The sequence below is a fragment of the Lolium rigidum genome, chromosome 3 (assembly GCF_022539505.1).
Source record: "Lolium rigidum isolate FL_2022 chromosome 3, APGP_CSIRO_Lrig_0.1, whole genome shotgun sequence".
NCBI classification, from domain to species: domain Eukaryota; kingdom Viridiplantae; phylum Streptophyta; class Magnoliopsida; order Poales; family Poaceae; genus Lolium; species Lolium rigidum.
The window spans coordinates 388065443-388087314 of NC_061510.1; the positions used below are offsets into that span (position 1 = coordinate 388065443).

At 47.1% G+C, this 21872-nt stretch overlaps 4 protein-coding genes, 5 non-coding genes and 1 pseudogene across 12 annotated transcripts; 9 read left to right on the top strand and 1 right to left on the bottom strand.

The window, feature by feature from the left end:
- Window positions 1–277: 277 nt before the first annotated feature.
- Window positions 278–3717, bottom strand: LOC124704479 (putative ALA-interacting subunit 2). Of its 4 annotated transcripts, none has more exons than XM_047236737.1 (9): window positions 3639–3717; window positions 2618–2679; window positions 2451–2525; window positions 2240–2356; window positions 1942–2012; window positions 1561–1855; window positions 1110–1399; window positions 770–850; window positions 278–668 (listed from the first exon to the last, which is right to left on the bottom strand). In XM_047236737.1, the coding sequence occupies exons 1-8, from the start codon at window positions 3715–3717 to the stop codon at window positions 796–798; spliced, it is 1044 nt and encodes a 347-aa protein (XP_047092693.1). In that variant the 3' UTR covers window positions 278–668; window positions 770–795. The 4 variants fall into 4 exon arrangements, with proteins under 4 accessions (XP_047092693.1, XP_047092691.1, XP_047092692.1 ...); XM_047236735.1 differs by having other exon boundaries at window positions 278–691; XM_047236736.1 differs by having other exon boundaries at window positions 278–708.
- Window positions 3718–4027: 310 nt separating this feature from the next.
- LOC124704478 lies at window positions 4028–10917 on the top strand. Its single transcript, XM_047236733.1, has 7 exons — window positions 4028–4143; window positions 6304–6550; window positions 6886–7009; window positions 7378–7718; window positions 7872–9591; window positions 10028–10272; window positions 10508–10917. The coding sequence occupies exons 1-7, from the start codon at window positions 4049–4051 to the stop codon at window positions 10577–10579; spliced, it is 2844 nt and encodes a 947-aa protein (XP_047092689.1). The 5' UTR covers window positions 4028–4048; the 3' UTR covers window positions 10580–10917.
- Window positions 10918–11251: 334 nt separating this feature from the next.
- On the top strand, window positions 11252–12479 carry LOC124700751 (transcription termination factor MTEF1, chloroplastic-like). The gene has a single exon (XM_047232827.1). It carries the CDS (start codon window positions 11448–11450, stop codon window positions 12408–12410), a length of 963 nt encoding a protein of 320 aa, XP_047088783.1. The 5' UTR covers window positions 11252–11447; the 3' UTR covers window positions 12411–12479.
- A 1465-nt stretch (window positions 12480–13944) lies between these two features.
- On the top strand, window positions 13945–14032 carry LOC124705017. The gene has a single exon (XR_007003867.1). It is a non-coding gene; the product is annotated as a small nucleolar RNA U31b (small nucleolar RNA).
- Window positions 14033–14113: 81 nt separating this feature from the next.
- LOC124705020 lies at window positions 14114–14201 on the top strand. Its single transcript, XR_007003870.1, has one exon. It is a non-coding gene; the product is annotated as a small nucleolar RNA U31b (small nucleolar RNA).
- A 218-nt stretch (window positions 14202–14419) lies between these two features.
- LOC124704892 lies at window positions 14420–14511 on the top strand (annotated as a pseudogene).
- A 79-nt stretch (window positions 14512–14590) lies between these two features.
- On the top strand, window positions 14591–14737 carry LOC124705060. Its single transcript, XR_007003907.1, has one exon. It is a non-coding gene; the product is annotated as a small nucleolar RNA snoR137 (small nucleolar RNA).
- Window positions 14738–14769: 32 nt separating this feature from the next.
- LOC124704980 lies at window positions 14770–14867 on the top strand. The gene has a single exon (XR_007003832.1). It is a non-coding gene; the product is annotated as a small nucleolar RNA Z101 (small nucleolar RNA).
- Window positions 14868–15077: 210 nt separating this feature from the next.
- LOC124704982 lies at window positions 15078–15163 on the top strand. The gene has a single exon (XR_007003834.1). It is a non-coding gene; the product is annotated as a small nucleolar RNA Z102/R77 (small nucleolar RNA).
- Window positions 15164–19752: 4589 nt separating this feature from the next.
- On the top strand, window positions 19753–21636 carry LOC124700752 (accelerated cell death 11-like). Its single transcript, XM_047232828.1, has 4 exons — window positions 19753–19962; window positions 20604–20776; window positions 20860–21005; window positions 21341–21636. Exons 1-4 carry the CDS (start codon window positions 19768–19770, stop codon window positions 21445–21447), a joined length of 621 nt encoding a protein of 206 aa, XP_047088784.1. The 5' UTR covers window positions 19753–19767; the 3' UTR covers window positions 21448–21636.
- The last annotated feature ends 236 nt before the right edge of the window (window positions 21637–21872 follow it).

Here is a 21872-nt window from a genome sequence, read left to right on the forward strand (position 1 = left end):
AATAATTACAGATAACTATCCATAACTGTAATGGAAGTTGAAGAATGTAACAGATTGTCTCAAGATTTCCAGAGGATTATCTTTGAGCACCATCCACGTGAAGCGGTGTTAGCTAGTTTTGCTAAACAATCATCAGCCGTTGTTTGGCATGATGTACCTCCACGTTTCTTATCCCAAGTATTGTTAAATGATGTAACGGTACTTACTAGCTAATAAAATCCCTTTGGTGTTCAAAAAACTTAATACAACAAGGTACATCGTGAAATATAGAGTTGTCTTCAAAATTTAGAACTAGCATAATCTTAAGGAAATTAATCAATGGTCAACATATCGAACAATGCCAATATCCTAACCAATATGTGGCACAGATGTAGCATATGCTTTCATTCCAAGTGTGAAACTGAAGATACATACACTCAATACAACATTATGTACACGGTATGCTGCTTTACATATATCCATGTATACGACACAATAGTTCCCTGAAGGACGCATAAGAGCGGTAGCCTAAATTCCATGAACATGATAGTGAATTACGGACATATTCCCACGGCAGTAATCAAGCATTTTGTTCTCCAACAGTGTGGAACCTGAAGCTGCTACTTTACCAGCACCCTTCAGAAGCACGAGCATGGTGCGGCAAGGAAACCGCCGGTCGGGGTTCTACCCCGCTAGGTGCATGACAGAGTACCTGGAATATCATCTCAACTGTATGTTGTCTCAGGAACGAGGGAAGAGAATGTTTTGCAAGGGGTAATCAGGCGTATACCTTACACAAACAACTAGACGGAAACCTCAGCTATTGCTGTTTTTCCTACTCCAAGATACATAAGCAGCATCACCATGTGGCCTGCAAATCCATTGAACTATGAGAGGAAAAATTTACCTGATTAACAAACTACAGTATATTGCATATCTGAATACACCTGCAATAAAACAATCCAGAGGAGTTTCTGTTTACTGTTACATGCAGTGTTAGTTAGGTTGTTATGAGAAAACAAAATCACAGGCTAGTATTTATCGCCTTCAGACAACATACTCTAAGAGAGATATACACGACGTAAGAAGGGCCATACAAGATAATTCAAAACATTCACCTTCTTGATTACCTTGGAACTTTCACATGAATCAGAGCAAAGAGAATGGACAAGAAAATGCTCAGGGAACCAGTGATCATATATGCATATCCAAGAAAGTCATTCTTGCCACCCAGCCAGGTTGATGTTGTAAGAACTAGGCTTTTCTTCCCACCAAAAGTGTAGGTGTTGTAATTATTTGTTATGTGCATGGTAATGGTTTCATCAGCTTGAATATCCTCTTCAATGACACCATAGAGCTTTCGGAATTGGGGAAGGGCAGCTGTGCGCATCCACACAATAAGATCTTCCTGATTGCTCAGCTGATAAAAAGGACACAGTCAGTTAGCTAACATGAAACAAAACTAATAATTCAGTAACTCATCTTCTTACGGAAAATTAAAGACTAGTTATTGCATGGGCAACCGACAGCCCTTGAGATAATTGTCACAAAAAACACCACTTGAGATACAGAAGTACTCACTGGTACATTAGGGTCAAGTTTTCCTCCACCGATCAGGGATCCATTCTGAAAGTTGAAAGGATAGACATCCTTGCCAAACTTATGTTCCCGATCACTTCTCCATGAAATATTTTTCCTATCAACCATTATTTCCTTTGATCCACGGGTAAAACCATAAGTATCATTGAACAAGCTCCAGGCAATCAGTCCACAGGGAACAATTGGAAGGCCATTGCTCCTTTCTATCGGACTGCATGAGCTTTCAGTGTGTTCGAGGCCACGGCGTAGTTGCTTATCGCTTCTACTTTTGACATATCTGTTCACAATGAACAAGTTTGTTTGTTGAGAAAGCGAGAGCCTAGAGTTCTTCTTCAAGACACTGACCAGTAAATAGATCATTACCTACGATGATTCTGGTAGAAATTGTCTAGTTCATAATAGACATATATTGGAGCTTTCATACGATACCGAACCTGCAAATATACATTCTCAAGTCTGAACATTTTTTTAAAATAAGTAAAATATAAGTAATAGCAATATTAGAGAGATAGGACCAGAAAAAAAAACTGTAATAAGCGCCTAACATAATCTCGAAGTCCCAAGCCAAACTTAGAATTTTCAGCTATACATGAAAAAATAATATATAGACTCTGGTCTGCTAACAAGTAAATAGGAGAAATAGGGTCTAATAACAAAGTACCTGCACTTTCTGAATACATTTCTTTGAGATCGAGCTGTCTTTGATATAGGCCTGCTTATTTCCTCTGTAAGCATTAGGCACGCAATCAATATCATAACGGTGAACGATTTCTGCAACCTGCACACCCAGAACAGTGAGCACCCTAATGTGCATTTAGCATGATACCCATACTAATGACAGTTCATCTAACAGACAGAAACAAAGCAATTACACTGTTTGAAGCCTGAAGACAAACTAGCCCAATAGGTACAAAAGTGATCCCAACGATCAAGAAAATGGTTATCACCTGAAAGAAGGGAAGTACCACCGTGTAGGTTACTAAGCAATACATAATACCATGGGTACAAAAACCTATGGTTAGGGCCAGTGCCAACTTACACATCCTGGTGTCATTGCCGGTTTCCAAGCTGGAAGATCCTGCTGGGTGAATCTATAGAATACTGCAAAACAACCGACATGGTCAACCTGGATAGCATGAGGCAGGGAAGAAAACTCGTATGTAAATGCATAATCAACATTCACTGTCTCATTGTTTACTAATCAAATTCAGTAACGTTTTGACACAACGAAGTTTGCTAATAGTGCATCTCATTTCCTCAATCGATTGGCCTTATGACATGGAAGTTCTTTTTCCCCAAGCGACCGACAAGGGGGATCAATTTTCATTACCAGAATGATAACGAAAAAAACAACGATGATCTCAAAAGCATCCAAGTGCTGAAAAGTAAAAGACAGGAAAAGTAAATCGCCGCCTACTGCTAGCGTCCAACATAGTGAAGATAAAATGCTACTCGGAGTTATATATGGGCAGAACATGATGGGCGCAAAGGGCCATCAGGCAACTGAACCAAGCAAACACAAAAGCTTTTCTGCAGATCCTTTTCCCTTCTTTTTCATCAGACTTGTTTTGCTCATCAGAGACATTTTGCATCATCCTCCAGCACCTCCAACCCTATCAGCTCGATCGTCATGCTGCGGATCATCTTCCAACCGAAGTACAGCAGTTGCAGGACCAGGCCCTCTTGTATGCAATGCAAAGCCAGATTAAGGAGATTATCAGCTCCATCCCTCAACGCAATTGCATCTGCAAGCCCTGCCCAATACTATGTCATGGAAGGTGCTCACATAATTTCCTTCCTTGCGAAATGCTCTCTGAATGCACCACACTAACATAGCATACCCACACCTCAGATCACGTTCGAACTACCGAACAGGGAAACAGGAAAGGAGAATACTAGTAGTACCAAACTTGAGCGACCGCCGTGACACGTCGAAGCAAGTCTGTAGCTAAGAGCGATCTGTCGCAAAAACAGAGAGCTACCAAATCCTAGCATACGGAACTGACGCAGCTCATGAGCTACCGAATCGAAGCGAGCGGCGCGGTCAGAACTCGGCTCACCTCCCGATCTCGCCGGCCGGAAGGAGCGCCCGCCGCGCCCCGCGGAGCCTCCGGACGCCGAGGTGCTCGCCTCGTCCATCACGCCCACTAGCTCGCCGCACAGCTCCCGTCCGCTCGCCGGAGTCCGTGCTTCGCAGGGGATCGGAGTCGCGGACGAGAAGAAGAATAGAAAGCAGGTGGAAGGAAGAACCCAGAAGAAAGTAACCAAGAATACGGGCCTCAATTGGGCTCGCAAGCTGGGCCCATACCCGGCCCATGCAGTTTGGGCTCTGGGTTGGGCCGAGCGGCCCGTGAAGCTGACGGCGTGAGATCGGATGGAGCCACCGTCAAGCCGCTGTGCGCGTCGCGGTCCTGAAGCTCATTCTTTTTCCCCAATTCGGCCAGAGCGAGAGGCGAGAGAGAGAGCGGAGATGCGGGAGGAGGTCAGGAGCTCGTCGGGGGCGGTGCCCGAGCAGCAGTTCGCCGTCGTACGGTCGTCGTCGCCGCCGCCCACCCCGGTCGCCAGGTACCGCTCCTCTCCTCCCGGTGGTAGATTCGCCGCAGCGGCGGTCGAGCGAATCGAAACGAAAGCTGGGTTTGTTTTGGGCACGATTCGACGGAGACCTAGGATAGGATCGTTGGTGGGGTTTCACGGGGTTGCAGTCTTGCAGAGAGTGTGTGTAAATGTTGCAGAAAGGGTAGGGCATGATCTACAACCATCAAGTTGTCATCACTCTCCTAGGGGATACACAAGAGATCATTTTTAGGTTGTAAGCAGACGGTATTTGGTGGCTTAACTCAGCGACGGGTATCTAATGTGTGAAAAATTAGGGGTTTAGCTGTGTACTGTACTCCCTCCGTTCTTCTTTAGTCTACATCCTAGACGAAATTTTTGTTCCATTTTAGCGGGGCCAGTCCACACATATGTGGGGCAAAACCACCGAGAGGGGCCCTTGTTGACGAAATAGTCAAAATGTTCTCACTTGTCTCAGAATTACTTAGTTCTCAGTCGATACCGACAACCGTCTATCCTACCTTAAGATACATACAGGATTGCACTTTTTTGAACTCTGAGAACAAACATTACATTTTGATTGCACCATATGAACAAATTATTCAACTTCACTAGACAATTATCTTAGGTGTGTACAAAGATATTTGTAAAATCTATGGGATAATTAGTTTCGAGTGAATCAATTGTACATTTTTCAACTAAATGAACAAACTATAATACAGTAAAAGATTAGGATCTGTATTATAGAATTTGTGAAATTAACTGAGAGGTAATTAAGCTAAGTCGAGCGAGATATAGACGCGCCTCAAAATGTTTTATATTCATATTCTAGTACCATAGATCGATGCTATCTTTCCTTTAAAACTGACACGACTTCGTATCCATCAAAAGACACGAGAACTATTCCGTACCGTGATAGTAAGAATGTGATGTATGTGTAAAAATTGAAGATTGCTTTCCATGATAGTATTAAAGATTTTTTTTTGTGTGTGGCAATATACTGAGTGTGAAACTTGTGTTACGATGGGATATAAATGTGTTGCCTTTGCACTTGGCTGCGCCTAGAGCCGTAGACCGAGTAGAGACAGTACTGAGAAAAAGATAAGAATCCATTAGTTGTTTCTTTTTTCTGGCGAGAAAAGGCCCTTAGAATCAAGTAGCATTTGAGCGCTCCGTACATCCGTAGGGGGCTTCCCTTGCATCTTGGGTTGTCTAGTTAATTTTCTGAATTTACACCACAAACCTCGGCCCAAAGGGGAAAGGCCAGAAGTACTAGTACAAGTTACTACCTAAGCCGGGGCCCCTTCCTCTCGGGGGCCAAGGGCGGGCGCCCCGTTGCCTCGCCCTATGGGCCGATCCTGCATATTAGTCTACATTGGATGTCATTAATTTTAATGTAGCTTGGATTGGTTGGTTACATATTAAAGTACTAGTATTTAATGACTTGCTAATTGGTCTTTAAATTTGTAGAATGTAGACTAAAAGAGATGGGAGGGAGTATGTTCCTAGCACTTCAATTTTTTCTTCCTTTGGACGAGATCACCCATTCCATTATGATGATGAAATAATATCTACAGGAAACCACCTGTTTGTAGTTTTTCTCGACGCACTACCAGTACACACTACGAGGCGGAAACCTGGTAACACTATCATACAGCCTTACTGGAAAAGTACCACCTGGTGAACATAGGCTAATCCCCCCGCCGCCGCCGCCTCGGACATGAGCAATAAACTGAAAACGGAACGCCTGGATCCGCTGTTTCTTGTGTTTCGAGATGGATGGAGCTCATAGAGACTGCAAGCAAACACAAGTAGCCGTATCATACATCTGAAATCACCAAAAGAGGTGCCCCGTCATCTTGAACATGGTTTTTAGTAGAGTCCTGAGCATCCTGATGATGATGCAGAACCTTATTATGTTATTGGAACTTGTGATGGCTTGTTGCTAGTCCTTTTTGTGAGATGTTAGTTTCTGGGACGTGTGTCTTCACGCTTTGCTTGTTAGAATTCTTAGAGCTATATAAGTTATTTTCATATATTTGTTTCGAGCAAAACCTGATTCTAGTGTCACCCTTTTGCAACCTAGAGTCCAGCTAGAATACTTTGTTCACAATCTTGTCAAACACTCATAATTTTCCACTGCTTGCACTGAAGCCTCTTTTGCTTTTTCAGCTCTGCTGGAGCCTCATCACCTGCTATGCAAATTAATATAGTAAGCATAGATTGGTTGGGTAGCAAACAAGCTTCCAGGGTTGATTCCTCATCACAAGTTGCACCACATGCCTATGGGCCTGCTCATAGCTTTGATGCTGTTGGAACTGCTTTGGATTCTGCACCATCTTGTCGACCATGGGAGCGTGGAGATTTACTTCGTCGACTGGCAACATTTAAGCCTTCAACTTGGGATTCTAAGCCGAAGGTCATTTCTTTTCCTTATTATCTCTAGGGATTTAAAATTGTTGAAAGCAACAAGATACAACTGGTGAATGTTGTGTCTGTCTTAATTTTGCGATAAGAGATACTCATGGACTCGTGGTACGTAAATGTACAAGCACAGTGACTTTTCCTATCATATAACTTATGATGCTTACTGCTAGCTTAGATATACAGAATTTGATAAAGATCACAGTTCCTTCCTTTGCTCGTTGTAATTGACATTTTTTTATTAGGTTTAAATTATAATGTGATTATGGACTATTTACGAAAATTTCTACTCATGTTATCATAATTTAAGCCTAAATTAACTTTTTGTAGGCTGCTAGTTCCTTGTCTTGCGCTCAAAGAGGCTGGGTGAATGTTGATATGGACAAAATTGAATGTGAATCATGCGGTGCACATCTTATATTCAGTGTGCTGACATCCTGGTCCCCAGCTGAAGGTATGTTCTCAGTTGGTATGCTTTTGTTGAAATTTGTTTGAGAGATAGCTGTTATGCTTGTCATCTTTATGTTTTGTCACCTTTCAGTCTAATTAAATAGATTTGGCTTGGTATCAGTGGTATTTGAAAATTTGAGATGGATCATGTTAAGTTTTGTGCTCCTTCATGATAAAAAAAAATATAATATATATTTATAGGCTATGCTCTCACTTCACAATAGTTAATAGTTTGATTTGCCGGCTTTTTAACACCTGAAATTGTTATGATAAAGTAAGTGACAACATTACATACTATCAAAGATAACACATATGTCCAATTGTCATAATGCTATTCAGCTGTGAAACCTTTCTTTATGTGTTGTATATTAGTTGCAAATGCTGGAGAAGCCTTTGCGGAGCAGCTTGATGCATCACACAAGAATAGTTGTCCCTGGAGAGGCAGTAGCTGTGCTGATAGCCTTATTCAGCTCCACCTTACACAGTCAGCGCTTATTGGAGGTTTTAAAGATCGTTGTGATGGACTTCTACAGTTTCTCTCTCTTCCTGTGATTGCTTCATCTGCAATTGAGAATATGAGGTTGACCAGGGCTGCTCAGATTAACCGCCTATTAACCCAATCAATTAGCTTCTTATCTGGGGAACTTGGTTACAAAGCTGACAGTACACCAGGAGTTGACATCCATCAAGGTTCCTCTTGTGGCTACTCGCGAGTATGTTTTTCTGTTTCTTGTATCTGTGTGCGATATGTTCATTTGTGCCACTACTGTAGTTCTGTTTCTCCTATATGTGTGTGATATGTTCATTTGTATCTTCGGCCATGTTGATTTATTTTATTCAAATGCTGTTTCTGTTTTGCTTTCTAGGCGCAGAAGCTTATAAGCCTTTGTGGATGGGAGCCTAGGTGGCTTCCAAATGTTCAGGACTGTGAAGAAAATTCAACCCGCTCGGCTAAACATGCACTTTCAAATGAACCAGACGCACATCAGAAAAGTTCATTCTCGGAATCAGCCAAGAAAGATAAAGGAAAAGGCAAAAGACCCCTCAAAGATTCTGGATGCAGCATGAGCTCCCCTTTATTAGACTGTAGCCTGTGTGGAGCTACAGTTAGGATCTGGGACTTCAGATCTGTGTCACGTCCTCATTTTAGCCCAAATAGCATTGATGCGCCAGAAACAGGCAAAAAGTTAACCCTGACACGTGGAATTAGTGCAGCCAGTGGGATCAATGGATGGGTTAATGATGGGGTGGTAAGAGATCAAGCTGAAGGGCGTGATGAAGCGGCAACTTATGAGGGAAAATTACTATCAAATGCTGGAGTAGACCTGAGTTTAACGATGGCTGGAGGACTACCGCCAATTCATTCTGCAGTGCCTGTTGCATCTGAGGGCTTTAATGGAGGAATGGGAAGAGATCTGATGATTGCACAGCCCACTGGAAGTGAAGTTGGTGATCGTGCAACGTCATATGAGTCTCGGGGTCCAAGCTCGCGGAAGCGTAACCTTGAGGAAGGTGGGAGCACTGCTGACAAGCCACAAGACGGGGTTCAACATGCTGACAGCATAGAAGGAACTGTTATCGATCGTGATGGTGAAGAAGTTGATGATGACGTGCAAGATTCAGACATCCAGAATAAAAGATCCCGTGGGTTCAACTTTTTTGACGCCAATCTTCCATCTTGTTCTGGAGCGGGACCTAGTAGAAACCTCTGCATTGACAATGATGTAGATACCAGTATATTCGGTCACTCTAGAGCTGTTGGTCTAGGTCCTGTTGAGCATCCATCTGCTAGAGATTCTATGAGGGCATCTTCTGTTATTGCAATGGATATTCGAAGCGCTGATGAAGATTCGATGGAGAGCGTTGAGTACCATCCAGATGCTGGTATTGATATTAACATGCCTTCATCTAGTGGGTACAGGAATATTGAAATGAATGATGCCTTTGATCTCAACGATAGCAACCAAGCACAGCAAAGTGCTTGTGCACAGCCTGCTGCTGGAAGTGACGGAAGGGAGATAGGAGGAAGCAGTACAAATGAAGGGGAGGAAGTACTTAATGCAGGCACGACTTCTGCTTTTGCAAGGGATCAACTTAGCTTAGGAATTAGTGGTGGGAGTGTTGGCATGGGTGCTAGTCATGAGGCGGAAATTCATGGCATTGATGTTTCTGTGCAAAGAACTGAGAGTGTTGTAGGCGATGCAGAACCTATTACTGACCTTACTGAGACAATGGGTCATACAGGCGAATCAGTTCCAGGACCTGGATTGATGGATGAGTTTGTACCTGAAGAAGTTGACCGGGAAGTAAATCATGGAGACAGCCAAGACGTAGTGTTCCGTTCAGCAGGGCGTGCTGACAGTGGATCAAAAAATTATGGTTGTAATAAAGCTGATTCTGGTGAGAGTGGAAAAAAGATAGGACGTGCCATTGGTCATGAAAGCACCATGCATCCTTCCCTGTCTTGCAATGCTGTGATGTATAACGGTTTTGATGTGTTTAAAGAGGAAGTGACACAGGCTGGCAAAGTACCGACTACAGATGATGTGTTAATGGGGTTAGATTATGATCCGCAGAATGAGTTAGGTAATTATCATCAAGCCTTTTTCCTGTGACACATATACTCTATATGATATTCTTATACCAACCGTATTTGCATTATTTTGTGTGGTTGCATGCTACATTTTACTATTAAACTGTCTTTATTTGACAGCTAGAGATACTTGCTAGTCATGCTTTCTTTGAAGTTTTAAGTTGTTCAAAAATGATCTGTTGGTGACCAAGGAGCAGCCAGCTAACTTTTCGGTTTTCCCTTTTCAGCATACGTGGTATTGATCTCATATAGTTAGTTCGGCTTTGGCATCCCCTATGCCTAGTCGTCCTATACCGACTGCTCCCAGACTCCACACACATGTTTTTATTATTTATTGCCCCCTCTTTGTATTAATGTGCTTGTTCTATTATTTTTCTGCTCAATTATGTGTGATTTGCTCATATCAATACTCTATTGTTTGTTTCTCAGGAGCAACAAATGGAGAAAATGACTATGAACCAGGTCTTCCAGATTTTGATCCAATCAAGCATCACAAAAGTTACTGTCCATGGGTAAATGGAACTGTTGCAGCAGCTTGCTGTTACGATGCTAGTTCCAGCTCAAGCAGTTCAGAACTTTCTGGTTGGCAGCTAACAGTAGATGCGCTTGATACATTCCAGTCTCTTGGTCAAAACCAAACAATGCAGTCTGAATCTGCGGCCTCGCTAAATATGGTAACCTTTTGTCATGCTCATCTTTATTTTCTTCGTCTTTGCGCCTCTTTTGAATTTACCATGAGATATTGAACTAGTTGTGGTCCATACTTGAAAACCCAATTTCATGATCTGCATTAGCTGTGATATCTGGATGGCCCTAAGTACATACGAGTGTGCCATGCAGAGGTCAACTAGTATGTTTCCTTGTGCACCAAGCTATGCTTATGGAGCTCTCTGTCTGTGTATGGCGCAGGATGATCAAGTAGCTTCTAACCGTAAGCTGGCAAGAAGGTCTTCAGTTAGCAAAAGCCATGGGAAATGTTGAGCAAAGCTCCATCATACCCAGCCAAGCTAGTTTCACCTTCTTCTCAAACATGAATAGCATCCGGCCAAGTTCAAGATCCAGACTGGGGCATCTGGGTGCTTAATAACATGCAGTGCTGTTGCTGCCTGATGTACCCTTTCTAAATTAGGTTGGGCGTCGGAGGAAGAAAACCAGTTAATAATCCATGTCAGCTAGTCTGTAGATTGTTGTCACCTATGGTTGCACATAATCTGGCAATTTGATATATGTTCCAGTTATTCCGGAAGAGTTGATTCAACTCTGAACGTCACCCTCCATTCCAAAAGGAACATTTGCAGAATTGGCAAGTGAGTTGATTATTTATCGTCCCCCAGGTTAGACTTATGAGCCAATGTTCGTATTCTTGGGAATGACCTGACACATAATTCAGAGAGTGATTGTGTTCCAGTGAGTCACTCTTTGACCCTCGGAATATAGAATTCACTCCATACTAATATCAGGGCTATGCCAGAATTTTTGTTAGAATTTAGTTCAAATTTACAGAGCCCGTAATTCACATCCAGTGATGGAAAAAAAATCTGTCACCCTTCTCCATTTTATTTGTGCTCTGATATTTATTGAGGATGGAACCAAATGTCACTATTGGGTTTGTTTCTGCTTGCGCTATTGCTGAAAACCACAAAGCGGTCACTTTCTGGTTCAAAATCTGACGACCCAATGAGCAGCACCCAGAGTGCCAGGTCATCACCGACGATCAGATAGAGTAGCGGATGAGATGCCACTTCGCTCCAGTGTACCCCATCATCGTCTTCCTCAGCTACGCCCCTCCAATCTCCAAACTTCCAAATCAATCAAGAAAGGGAGACAAAGCTAGCTACGGCCGGTGACAATGCCGCTCTGCAGCTTCTACGCCTCCACCACCCTCCCGGTCGCCAAGCCCCACTCCTTGCCCTCCTCCGCCAAGCTCCCGTCCACCGCCGCAGCCGCGACCACGACCGTGCAGCCAACAACAAGCCCGGTCCTGGCGGCAGCGGTGACCACGTTACCAACTACAACCGCGTCCACGGCGGCGGAGGTGCTGTCGTTGCACCTGCCGGAGCTGCCGTCCTCGACGCGGGACAAGATCCTGAGCCTGGAGCTAATGGGGGTGGACTACGGGCGCGCGCTGTCCCTGAACCCGGACCTCCGCGACGCGTCGCCGGAGTCCATCCACGCGGTGGTGACCTTCCTCCAGTCCCGCGGGCTCCACTTCAGGGACCTGGGCCGCGTCTTCGGCATGTGCCCCTCCGTGCTCACCGCCAGCGTGCGCGCCGACCTCCGCCCCGTCTTCGCCTTCCTCACCGACGACCTCGGCGTGCCCGACGACGCCTACCGCCGCGTCGTCGTCAAGTGCCCGCGCCTGCTCGCCTGCAGCGTCCGCGACCAGCTCCGGCCGGCGCTCTTCTACCTCCGCCGCCTGGGGTTCCGGGACAGCCGCGCGCTGGCGTTCCAGGACCCCATCCTGCTGGTGTCCAGCGTGGAGCGCACCATGGCGCCCAAGCTGGAGTACCTGCGCACGGAGCTGGGCATGTCCAAGGACGAGGCGGTGGCCATGGTGCTCCGCTGCCCGGCGCTCTTCACCTTCAACGTGGAGCGCAACTTCAGGCCCAAGTTCGAGTACCTGGTGCAGGAGATGGGCGGCGGCGTGGAGGACGTCAAGGCCTTCCCGCAGTACTTCACCTTCAGCCTCGAGAAGCGGATCGCGCCCCGGCACCGCGCAGCTGTCGAGGCCGGCGTCGACCTGCCGCTGCCCGACATGCTCAAGGCCACCGACGACGAGTTCAGGGAGATGCTCGAGAAGAAAAGGAGCTGATGATGAAGCAGACGCGGCGCCACCGCCGGCAGCTGAGCGAACGCGCCATCGGCCGAGCTCTTGCACGCACAGTACTGGGCTCGTACACCTCCGAGCAGCTACGGTAGTGATCACCTGCACCCGATCGATCCAAGTGCGTTTAGACCCAGTTCTTTTGGCAGCTTCTCCGAGAAGCTGCCCTCCCCCCGGCTTCCTGGGGAAGCCGATGATAAAATTTTGTGAGGCTTCCAAATTAGTTTAGCCTTAGCTATTCTAGAAGCCTCGGAAAATTTTAGAACCGGCTTCCCCATGAAGCTGGGGGGAGGACATCTTCTCCGAGAAGCCGCCAAAAGAACTGGGCCTTAACCGGCGTTCGTGGCGACCACAGTTTGCACTGTACATAAGGGTCACAATGTTTGGTGCCACGGCTCATGACTCACGTTGCCAAGTAGTCGTATTTTGTACAGTGTTTACAAGACATTAGTTGGGGCTGTAAATAAAGTCATGGAGAGTACTAACAAGTGTAACAGACTGAGCATCAAACTTTGGATGATAGTGCCATGACACACTGAAATCATCTTTCTGGTTATTGGAGATCCGTTTTTTGTTGTTGCTATATAGTTAAGAAATGGTTTTGCTAATTCTGAATTAACTTAGCTTCCATTTTTTAATACCATGACCAAAAAATGAACACTCTGTTCCGCAGGACCGAAACTTAAAGGAATCAAGTCCTACACCATCAGATTGACATCGTGATTCGTGCACTTATGAGTTATAAGCTGGGTTGCAACTGAGATTTTTTTAGTTCCAACTATAATGTCTCAAACCGTTAAATTTGCTCCCTAATTCGTGCTAAGATTTGCACTTGAGTAATAGCTAAGATTCTCAAGTGACTGTGAATCACTCATACCCTTAAAAAACACAATTGACCTCAAGCTCAAACGCCGATGAACTGCGAGGGGGAACGTTGGCCACTGTCATCACAATCCCTTTCTTCCATACTTTTTGTTGTGGATTTTGTTGAAATTTAAACTAGGATAAAAATTATGAAATAGGGAGTAGCTAAGAAGGGTGAGGGATGATGTTCACGTCGGACATATGCTTTTTTCATATTAAGTTTCAAAGCACAATGTCCATTTCTTTTGCTCCTATTTTTCTTCATGAAATGCAAGCATTCATAATTGGCCCAAAACAAAACGACTTTAAACAAGAAGGAAGGCCAGAAAAGTAAAATCGTGTCAACTGGCAGCCCATCGAGTAGAATAGCCAATAATTGGCCCGTGCAACCTTCACGTCGTCAAAAGGCCCATCCAAACAAACCCTAGTTCTTCTGATAAATACAGCCGCAGCCCCCTGATCGTCATCCACCGCCGCAAGCTCCACCGCCGCCGCCTTCAATCGATTTGTTTCTACAGGTTTTCAGCGAATTTATGCTCTCTGATTTCTTGAGCTTCTGCTCTGGACGAATTTCTCTCCCCAGCCCTCCGTTTCTAATGATTCTGCCTGTTTCCGGCGTGTTTTCGATCGTTTTCTGGTTCATCGGCCTACTGCTTTGGAGAATGATGAATAGGAATTTGTCGCCCCAGTCTTAGGATCTGGTTCGCCGGACCTGTGCTGATTGACATGTTATCTAAATCTGACTCCGGCCAATGCAGTCGTATCTATAATAATTTTATTGCCTTTTTAAATACAATTTCGATGTGTTCATTCTCTGATCCTGTTGCGAGGATGATGATTTCATATTTGTCGCCCCAGTCTTAGGATCTGGTTCGCCGGGCCTGTGCTGATTGACATAGTTATCTAATCTGACTCTGCCAATAAATCCTTCCATCGATCGTTTTTCCCGTAGAATCCTCTATGGTCTGATGCCTGCTCTGTTGCAAGCTGCTCGACTTATTTTGTTAAATTCCGGTAAACAATGGACAAATCTTATTTTGAAATTTTACACAATTATGATCACTTCTAGGTGGTGCCTGGGGACAGTTTTTTTCTTGCTTTTCTATGTCTATTACTTGATTTAATATTAGCTGTTGTCCGATGATGATCAAACTAAATACTTTCGTTCTTCTGATGCGCTCTTTGCGCGGTGCGGAAGCAATTTGGAGACCTGAACTGAGGAAACATTTTTTTTAGATCGTTCAATGTTCGTAAGTAGTTGCGTTTTCTCTTTCAGTTGCAATAAAAGACATTTCCTGGTTTATGTTGCTTCACATCTGGAAGAATGGCCTGATGATAACAGTTTGGTCATCCTGTAGAGGGAAGCATAGATGAGCGGAAACACCGGCCAGCATTAAACAGCACGGCACTTATATCAAACCGTGTCGTGTTACCTGTCTTCTGGTACAACTTTAAACATACAAAAACGTGGTTTGATACTCTGTTGATGCATATGAGGAGACACGAGTTTATGGGTAATTTGCGTCTGAGGCATTTCAATGATGTCACACTCTTTTTCACCTTGGAGATCTGATGCATCCCTCCTTGCTGATTAGGTTTTCGGTTCTTTGTATTTTCTCTGATTACTTCTTTTCGCTTTCCCTTTTGTTTGGGCGAGACAATGAGCAATATTTTTGCTGTTGGATTCTATGGTGTCCATAGAATGTGTTGCTCTATCTGATCATATACCCTATGATTTCTATTTGTATTTATGTTCTTGGTGCAGATGTAGTCTTTTATTTAATGGACTTGAGATGAGATGATGAACGAGATTAATTTCCCTATTGGTTTGATTGGCCGATATGATGGCCTTAATACTGAACCGAATCTGATCATCCTCGTATTAGCACAAAGACTTTGGTTTTGTTGTCTTTTTATTGATGCTTGGTTGTTAGTTTCTGTTTGGTAGACGTAGAAGAGGTGATGAATGGCTTAGATTCTGAATTGAATTTGTTCAGTTCTAACTGTTTGGAAAGTATTCTTCAGGTTTACAGAACGCGAAGGATGACATGGATGGATTTGTTGACTCAACCTTTGCTGCTGGTCTATGCTGTCATGCAAAGTCTATTGTACAACGCCGTCATGGCATTTTGGTCTATATTTGTTAAAACGACATTTATTTTTTCTCCAACTCCGAGAAGCACAGCTTGTATAAGAAATTTGTCCTGTAATTATTTGTGTCTTTGTCAAATCAAAGTGAACATCTAGCTTGTTTGTGTTACTGTAATTCAGCCTTCATTATTGATGGTTTAGTCATATGTTTAATCTATTTCTGTTAAGCCTTGTCTGTCTGCGTTGAAGCAGCATCAGTCTGCCTGTCCGAGCTTCCTCTTATTGCTCTAAGAGCATCTCCAGTCGTCTCCCCTACAGGGATTTGGAAAAAACCGTTCCAGCCGTGTCCCCTAAAGCCCATTTTTTGTCCGGCGCGCCCCCATACGGTGTCCGGCGCCCCGAGCCCGTCCCCGTCCCCCGGGCACGCCGGACACAACGAAAAAAAAGCGAGGTGGGGAGTGGCGGGGCCGACCCCTGACGGGTCGGAAGGCTAAAACCCCGTTGCCTATCTTTGGTCAAGCGGCGTTAATGGCGTCCCTGTTTTCCCAGGCGACGCAGAGACGCGTCTCGTCGTGCATGTGGCCGTCCGCGCCGGAGTTATTGCGTGCAACCACCCGCTGCCGCCGCTGTTTTAAGACGCCCTGCAGTTCTCGCCGCTCATCACAATCTTTATCGTCGCCGCCGCCTCCCCCCTCCCAGATTTTCTCCTCGCCGCTCCAAAAATGTCGAGCTCGTCCTCCCGCAAGATCGCCGCGGCGAACGGCTTCGACCGCGGCAGCCTCACTGTGCCGGAGGCGTGGGCGCTGTACCACGCCCGGTATCCAGTCCCGCCGGACATGCGGCTGCCAAGCGGCCGGCGGGCTGGAAGATGGCCGTGAACGGCATTGGCATCCCGCCGCCGCCGAAGCCGGACACGGATCAATGGAGGGACGCCATCAAGGCCCGGCGGGCTCAACTCACCGACGCAGAGCGGTTGGATCCAACGTGGGCGGTCACCAACAACGATGCCTGGTGGACGACGTACTTCAAGGCGAAGTACGACATCGAGATGCACAACACCGAGGGGCTCGTCGGTGGCCCCAATAGCTGGAACAAAGACGGCCGCGCCCTGTTCTGGGGCGTTCCGGGGCGCACCCTCGACAACGTCATCCGCGGCATCCGCAACGGTGCTCCAAGGCTGGAGATGCCGTCGTCGCCGCCGCCGTCTCAATGGCAGCCGAGGAGGACGATGTACTCCTCCTCCTCGCACTCTTCTTCCTCGAGACCGGCGCGATCGACGCCGTCCTCGTCGTACCGGTCGGCGCCCTACACCGTCCCCAAACGGGAGGTCAAGGAGGAGCCGGCGACGCCCGTCAACACGAGGCGTGGCGGCAGCGGCAGCCGGCGGCAGCAAGGGAGGCGCGGCGGCACCCTCCTCATCCCGAAGCCGGAGGTGAAGGAGGAGCCGGAGGAAGCGTCGCAGGCGGCGCTGCTGGCGGTGCTGCTGGCGGAGTACGAGCGGCAGCTGCGGCTCATCGCCGGCGGCGACGACTCCGAGGACCGCCCGGGGCTGCGGGCGGCGTTCTTGGCGTCCATGAAGGACAAGGACGCCCGGAGGGCGACTCCGGACGCGGCGATCGCCATGTCCATCCGCGACTCCGGCAAGCCGCTGGTGGACCTCACCGACGACGGCGAGGCAGGACCAAGCGGCTTGGTGAAGGACGAGCGCGTCAAGCAGGAGGTCGTCACCGACGAGATATACAACTTCCAGCAGTACTACGACGCCTCCGGCCGCCGCAAGTGGTTCTAGATTAGGTTTAGTTTAAATTTAGTCAAATTTTCGTTCGAATCTATGTAAGTTTGGACGAATCTAATCGAATCTTGTTAAGTTTTAAATTTCCGAATTTTTGTTTGAGGGACGTGACTGGGGAGCGACGTCCCCCAACGTCCCCCAAACGCTCAATCCGGCGCGGTTTGGGGAACGGTTTGGGGGACGCGACTAGAGATGCTCTAATTCACATGCTCTAATTCACCCATCCAAACGTGCATAGTCTAACCCTGCATTCCTCCTCGGATCCTTCTCGTGGCCGCCTTAGGTGTGCCATAGATTGGAGACCACGATGAAGGTATGATCGGCCCAGAGGTCCGCTTGGTACTGGCACCAACCACTGCCAGGCAGGTGCACGTCTCCCATCGTCGACATGGCATCCAGTTTTCGTACATCAGCTGTGCCATGTCGATGGGGAGAGGCACCCTGTTTGGCTGCTCCTTTTTGATGCTGCTGTCGGATGTTTTGGAATCGTGCTTCTTCCCTATGACGATGCTGCATTGCACGGTGGTGGGGGTGGGAGTGGAGGTGTCGGTGGTGTGGGCGAAGGTCGTGACACAATGCATTGATGGCGATGCAGAAGTTTAGCCGCCGTTGGCCAGGCTTATTGCGCGTGCAGAAGACGAGGTGACACCATTGATGGCGAAGTTTGCGGTGCAGATGTAGAAGAGCCAGGCCTGTTGCGCGTGTAGAAGACGAGGCGACACCATTGATGATGAAGTTTGCGGCGCAGATGTAGAAGCGATGACTGACGAAGCGATGCGCTCGAAATAGGCTTCACGCCCACTACCAGGCAAGTATGTGGGAGAAGTGAGCGGTCACGCGGTGCGACCACGTATCGTTCGCCATGATGCATCCGAGACGTAAAGTTGGGCGGCAAATGCAGGCATACTTTTACCGCGCAGTCCCAAATGGCCGTTTCGCGTCCATTTGTGGCGCCTCGCCCTCGTACTTCACAAGAAACCGATCTTGATTGCCTCTTTGAAAAGCGCCATTAGAGCAGCTCCCGCCGCGTCCCCAAACGGCGTCGGACCGTGTATTTGGTGGACACTTTTTCTTCGTGCAACGTTTGGGGACGTCGGCTGGCGTTCCCCAAACTCTGTTCCCAAACTTGTTTATACATTAAACTGCTTTATTTTTTATTGTTTTGCATTTTCATTTGAATAGAGAACATTACACAAACTAATACATAATTGGGAACATGGTTTTACACAAATTAATACATAATTTGGAACATAGTTTACACAAACTAATACATAGTTAAAACATTACAAAATGAGGAAGCCTAACTAGAGTTAGCCTCGCAGATTTCGTATGTTTGCTGCCAAGAAAGAACACTCTCTCTCAGTCACTCAAACTGGAAAATCCAGCTGGTAATGATAGCCATGTTGATCCAATGCATGGAGAACATACAGAAACATCTGTGACCATTTTTGCTGCGAAGAAAGAACACTTGACGTGTTCAATCGTCGCCCTCTTCGTCGTCGCCGTGGTAGTGCCGGCGGGAGGATATGTCGTCGAACACCTTCACGCTCATCTTCTCGTCGCCTTGGTAGGAGAATGTGAGGACTTAACCGGCTTGGAGGTCGTGGAAGTGTGCGAACTTCTCCCAGCCGGTGTGGAGGTACATCTGGCCGCGCCCGTCGAAACGCACGTCCACCTGCCATCGGTAGAAGCCGCAACAAGCCTCTCGCAGCTGCAGCGCAGCCGCTCGTTGCAGACGAAGAACTCGGTGAACTTGCCCGGCAGCCTCTGGATGCCGAGTGGGTCGCCATTGAGGACGACAATGAACTCGAAGTCCCACTTCCCCTCGGAAGACGACGACGTCGCAGGAGACGACGACCGTGCAGGCCTTGCTGCTCCAGCACGGCCGTGACCTCGGCCTCTATCAGACATGGAATGGCCCTCGACTTTTGAGATAGTGGCAGCTAGGGTTGGGGAGAGAGACGCTCAGGTTTGTGTGTGAGGGACGATGCGAGAGCAGGCCGGAGGGAGGCGATGGAGCGGTGGCGCTCATTGATGCCGGCACGGAGAGCTGGGAGCGACGAGACGTATCGATGCGCCTCTGCGGAAACTGCACCGTCACTGCGCGCCAATAACTTCCATCGTGAGTAGGCGACGATTAGGTTAAATTTGAATGTGTCAATGACGTGTCGGGCCTGCCACTCTGCGTCTATGCCTGGAGCGTCCGACACCGTACACGGTACACCGTATTGGGCGATGAAAAGGGCCTTTGGGGGCGTGCTTCCAAAAAAAACCTTTGGGGGACGGGAGATGCTCTTATATGGGCCGAGTAAGGTGAAACACACGAGCAAGGCCTGCCGAAAGCAACACGGGAAACGACGTCATTCCTTACCATGGGCCGAACCTGATACCGTCCCCACTCCCCAGCCCATCAAGTACCCGACCGGCCTCGCCATCATTCGCCGTCGCCTTCTCCCCAATTCCGCGTAGAACCACCGAAAGCCGAAGGCATCAGCTACCACGACACACGACACCGAGCTCTCGTCTCGAAGTCTCGAACCGCCCACGCCTCCCCCCCACGCCGCCGGCGCCGCTCCTCCTCGCCCACCGCGGAGCCGGATGGGGTCGAACGAGGCGGACAAGCCGCTGCGGCGGATCGGCGCGTCGTTCGAGGACCTGGCGGCCGTCGCGAAGCAGCAGCAGCCCGCGGCGATGGCGGCGGGGGACTTCTCCCGCGCCTGCTCCCACGTCTCCGTCCTCTTCGGCTGCCTCGGCATCGCCTTCAAGTTCGCCGAGATGGACTACGTCGCCAAGGCAAGCCGCCGCTGCTCTCGTCCCCCTCCCCACTCTATCTAAGCTTTCGGCTCCTGTACTGGCGCGTCGCGGTTCCTCCCCGGATCAAGCTCTCCGCTGCTTAAGGAGGGTTAGAACACTTCGTTGTGCTTCTCTGGGATAACGTAATTGGGGCGATTCGCGGGAATTTTGCTAGTTGTTTAGAGCTGCGAGTTTGGGGGGCGAAATGATCTCGAATTCTCAACTGGATCAAGGCAGCAGGGCTGCCGTGTTCATTTTGTTTCATACAGTGCATACCTGGTAATTTTGTTGTGGAGATCCCTATACTTTAGTTGTTTGAGGCTACTAAAAGGTCTGGGTAAAATGATCTCAATCATATGATTCCAGCAACCATTCTGTGCACATCAGGATCAGATACCCTTCTATGCTTGTTACCACGATGTTTGCTTCAGGTGTTAGAAACTCGTATGTATGTCTGTACTTCTCTTGTACCATCGCTAGTATGTCCAACCAGTTCGCATGTTCAATTGCTACTAAAACCTACTGCTACAGCGTGCTTGGTGATGACTTGGTACCTTCTGTAACCTAGTTAATTGTGGCATCCCTTTTTCAAGGCGGTGATCTTCTCTGATTGGCACTTCCTCTTCTTCGATCGATTATAGGTCAATGACTTACTGGAGGCATCGAAGTCGGTCTCAACACTGCCGTCCATGGTCGAGCAAGACATTCAGAAAGGCACTGTCAGAGTGGCGGGCAGCCACACCAGGAATCTGCTCAGGGTTAAGCGTGGGATTGATATGGTGAAAGTTCTGTTTGAGCAGATATTGGTTACAGAGTAAGCGCAAACTGGACAGTGGTGTCTCTAATTTTGCGATTCTCATATGTCTACTGAGAATGTTCTTATTGTACCTTCTGAAGGGGCAACTCCCTGAAGGACGCAGCATCAAAGGCTTATGCTCAGGTGTTTGCTCCTCACCATGGCTGGGCCATAAGGAAAGCAGTTGGTGCTGGAATGTACGCCCTTCCTTCCAAGTCGCAGCTCTTGAAGAAGCTGAATGAAGATGGTGAGTATCCTTATCTCCAGAATACAGATCTACCACTTCTGCTGTTTACAACCTCTTGCATATGCAATCAACTCACATCATTTGCAGACATGCATGATTGCATCACATTGCTTTCGATTGCCTTAGGAAGCATTAAATTAGTTGTTCGTTTGCATAGCTGCTTGCTTCCATGAGTGCAGATACTCCATGTGAGTTTCTAGCCTTGTGCATAGGTTAATCAGGTTGCCTAGAGAGAAAAATAACAGGGATCCTATTTATCGAAAGACAATTATATATCTTAGTTTTTTTGTTACGACGTACGAGTAGTTCTGAGACTGCCTCTTTTAATCTTGCAGAGACTTCAGCAAAGGCTCAAATGCAGAGTTTTGTGAGGTCATCTGGACCAGTAATTCTCTACATCGAAGACCTCTTCACCTCAAGGAATTTAGGATTAGACTGGTGAGCGAAAAGCCTATACCCGCAGTCCCAATGTACTAATGTGATCAGATGGTGCGCTGCTGCGGCTCCAAAATAACTGTAGCTGGTTTCGGTGTTTTAGTTCTGAGAGTGCAGGGTTGTTGTAACCTAAATTCAATAAGCTGTGCTGTATGGAGGTTCCTGACGGGTGGACACGGAACCTTTTGTAACGAAATGCTTGCTTTACAAACCTGAAATTCTAGCTTATCTCTAGAGCTGCTGAACTGGAATGCTACTTGCATATATGGGTTATAATGGGAACTAGTGTCTAATTCAAAACTTTGTGCAGAGATTATAAGTTTTTGTAAATCTTGAATGTTTTGGAGTCTGGACGATCAACATTTCCATGATTTTATCTAGCCATTTATGTGATGCTAAGTTCCGTTGAAAGATAAAACAACAGGGGAATGT

Excerpts from the sequence above, each read along its gene's own strand:
- LOC124704479 (XM_047236737.1), bottom strand. The coding sequence starts at position 3,717 with ATGGACGAGGCGAGCACCTCGGCGTCCGGAGGCTCCGCGGGGCGCGGC. Across the intron at positions 2,357-2,450 it reads GTCTTCAGGCTTCAAACAGT|GTTGCAGAAATCGTTCACCG; the intron begins GTAATTGCTTTG and ends CTGGGTGTGCAG. Across the intron at positions 1,400-1,560 it reads AACTTGACCCTAATGTACCA|CTGAGCAATCAGGAAGATCT; the intron begins GTGAGTACTTCT and ends CCTTTTTATCAG.
- LOC124704478 (XM_047236733.1), top strand. The coding sequence starts at position 4,049 with ATGCGGGAGGAGGTCAGGAGCTCGTCGGGGGCGGTGCCCGAGCAGCAG. Across the intron at positions 4,144-6,303 it reads CCGCCCACCCCGGTCGCCAG|CTCTGCTGGAGCCTCATCAC; the intron begins GTACCGCTCCTC and ends TTGCTTTTTCAG. Across the intron at positions 6,551-6,885 it reads CTTGGGATTCTAAGCCGAAG|GCTGCTAGTTCCTTGTCTTG; the intron begins GTCATTTCTTTT and ends AACTTTTTGTAG.
- LOC124700751 (XM_047232827.1), top strand. The coding sequence starts at position 11,448 with ATGCCGCTCTGCAGCTTCTACGCCTCCACCACCCTCCCGGTCGCCAAG.
- LOC124700752 (XM_047232828.1), top strand. The coding sequence starts at position 19,768 with ATGGGGTCGAACGAGGCGGACAAGCCGCTGCGGCGGATCGGCGCGTCG. Across the intron at positions 19,963-20,603 it reads AGATGGACTACGTCGCCAAG|GTCAATGACTTACTGGAGGC; the intron begins GCAAGCCGCCGC and ends GATCGATTATAG. Across the intron at positions 21,006-21,340 it reads GAAGAAGCTGAATGAAGATG|AGACTTCAGCAAAGGCTCAA; the intron begins GTGAGTATCCTT and ends TTAATCTTGCAG.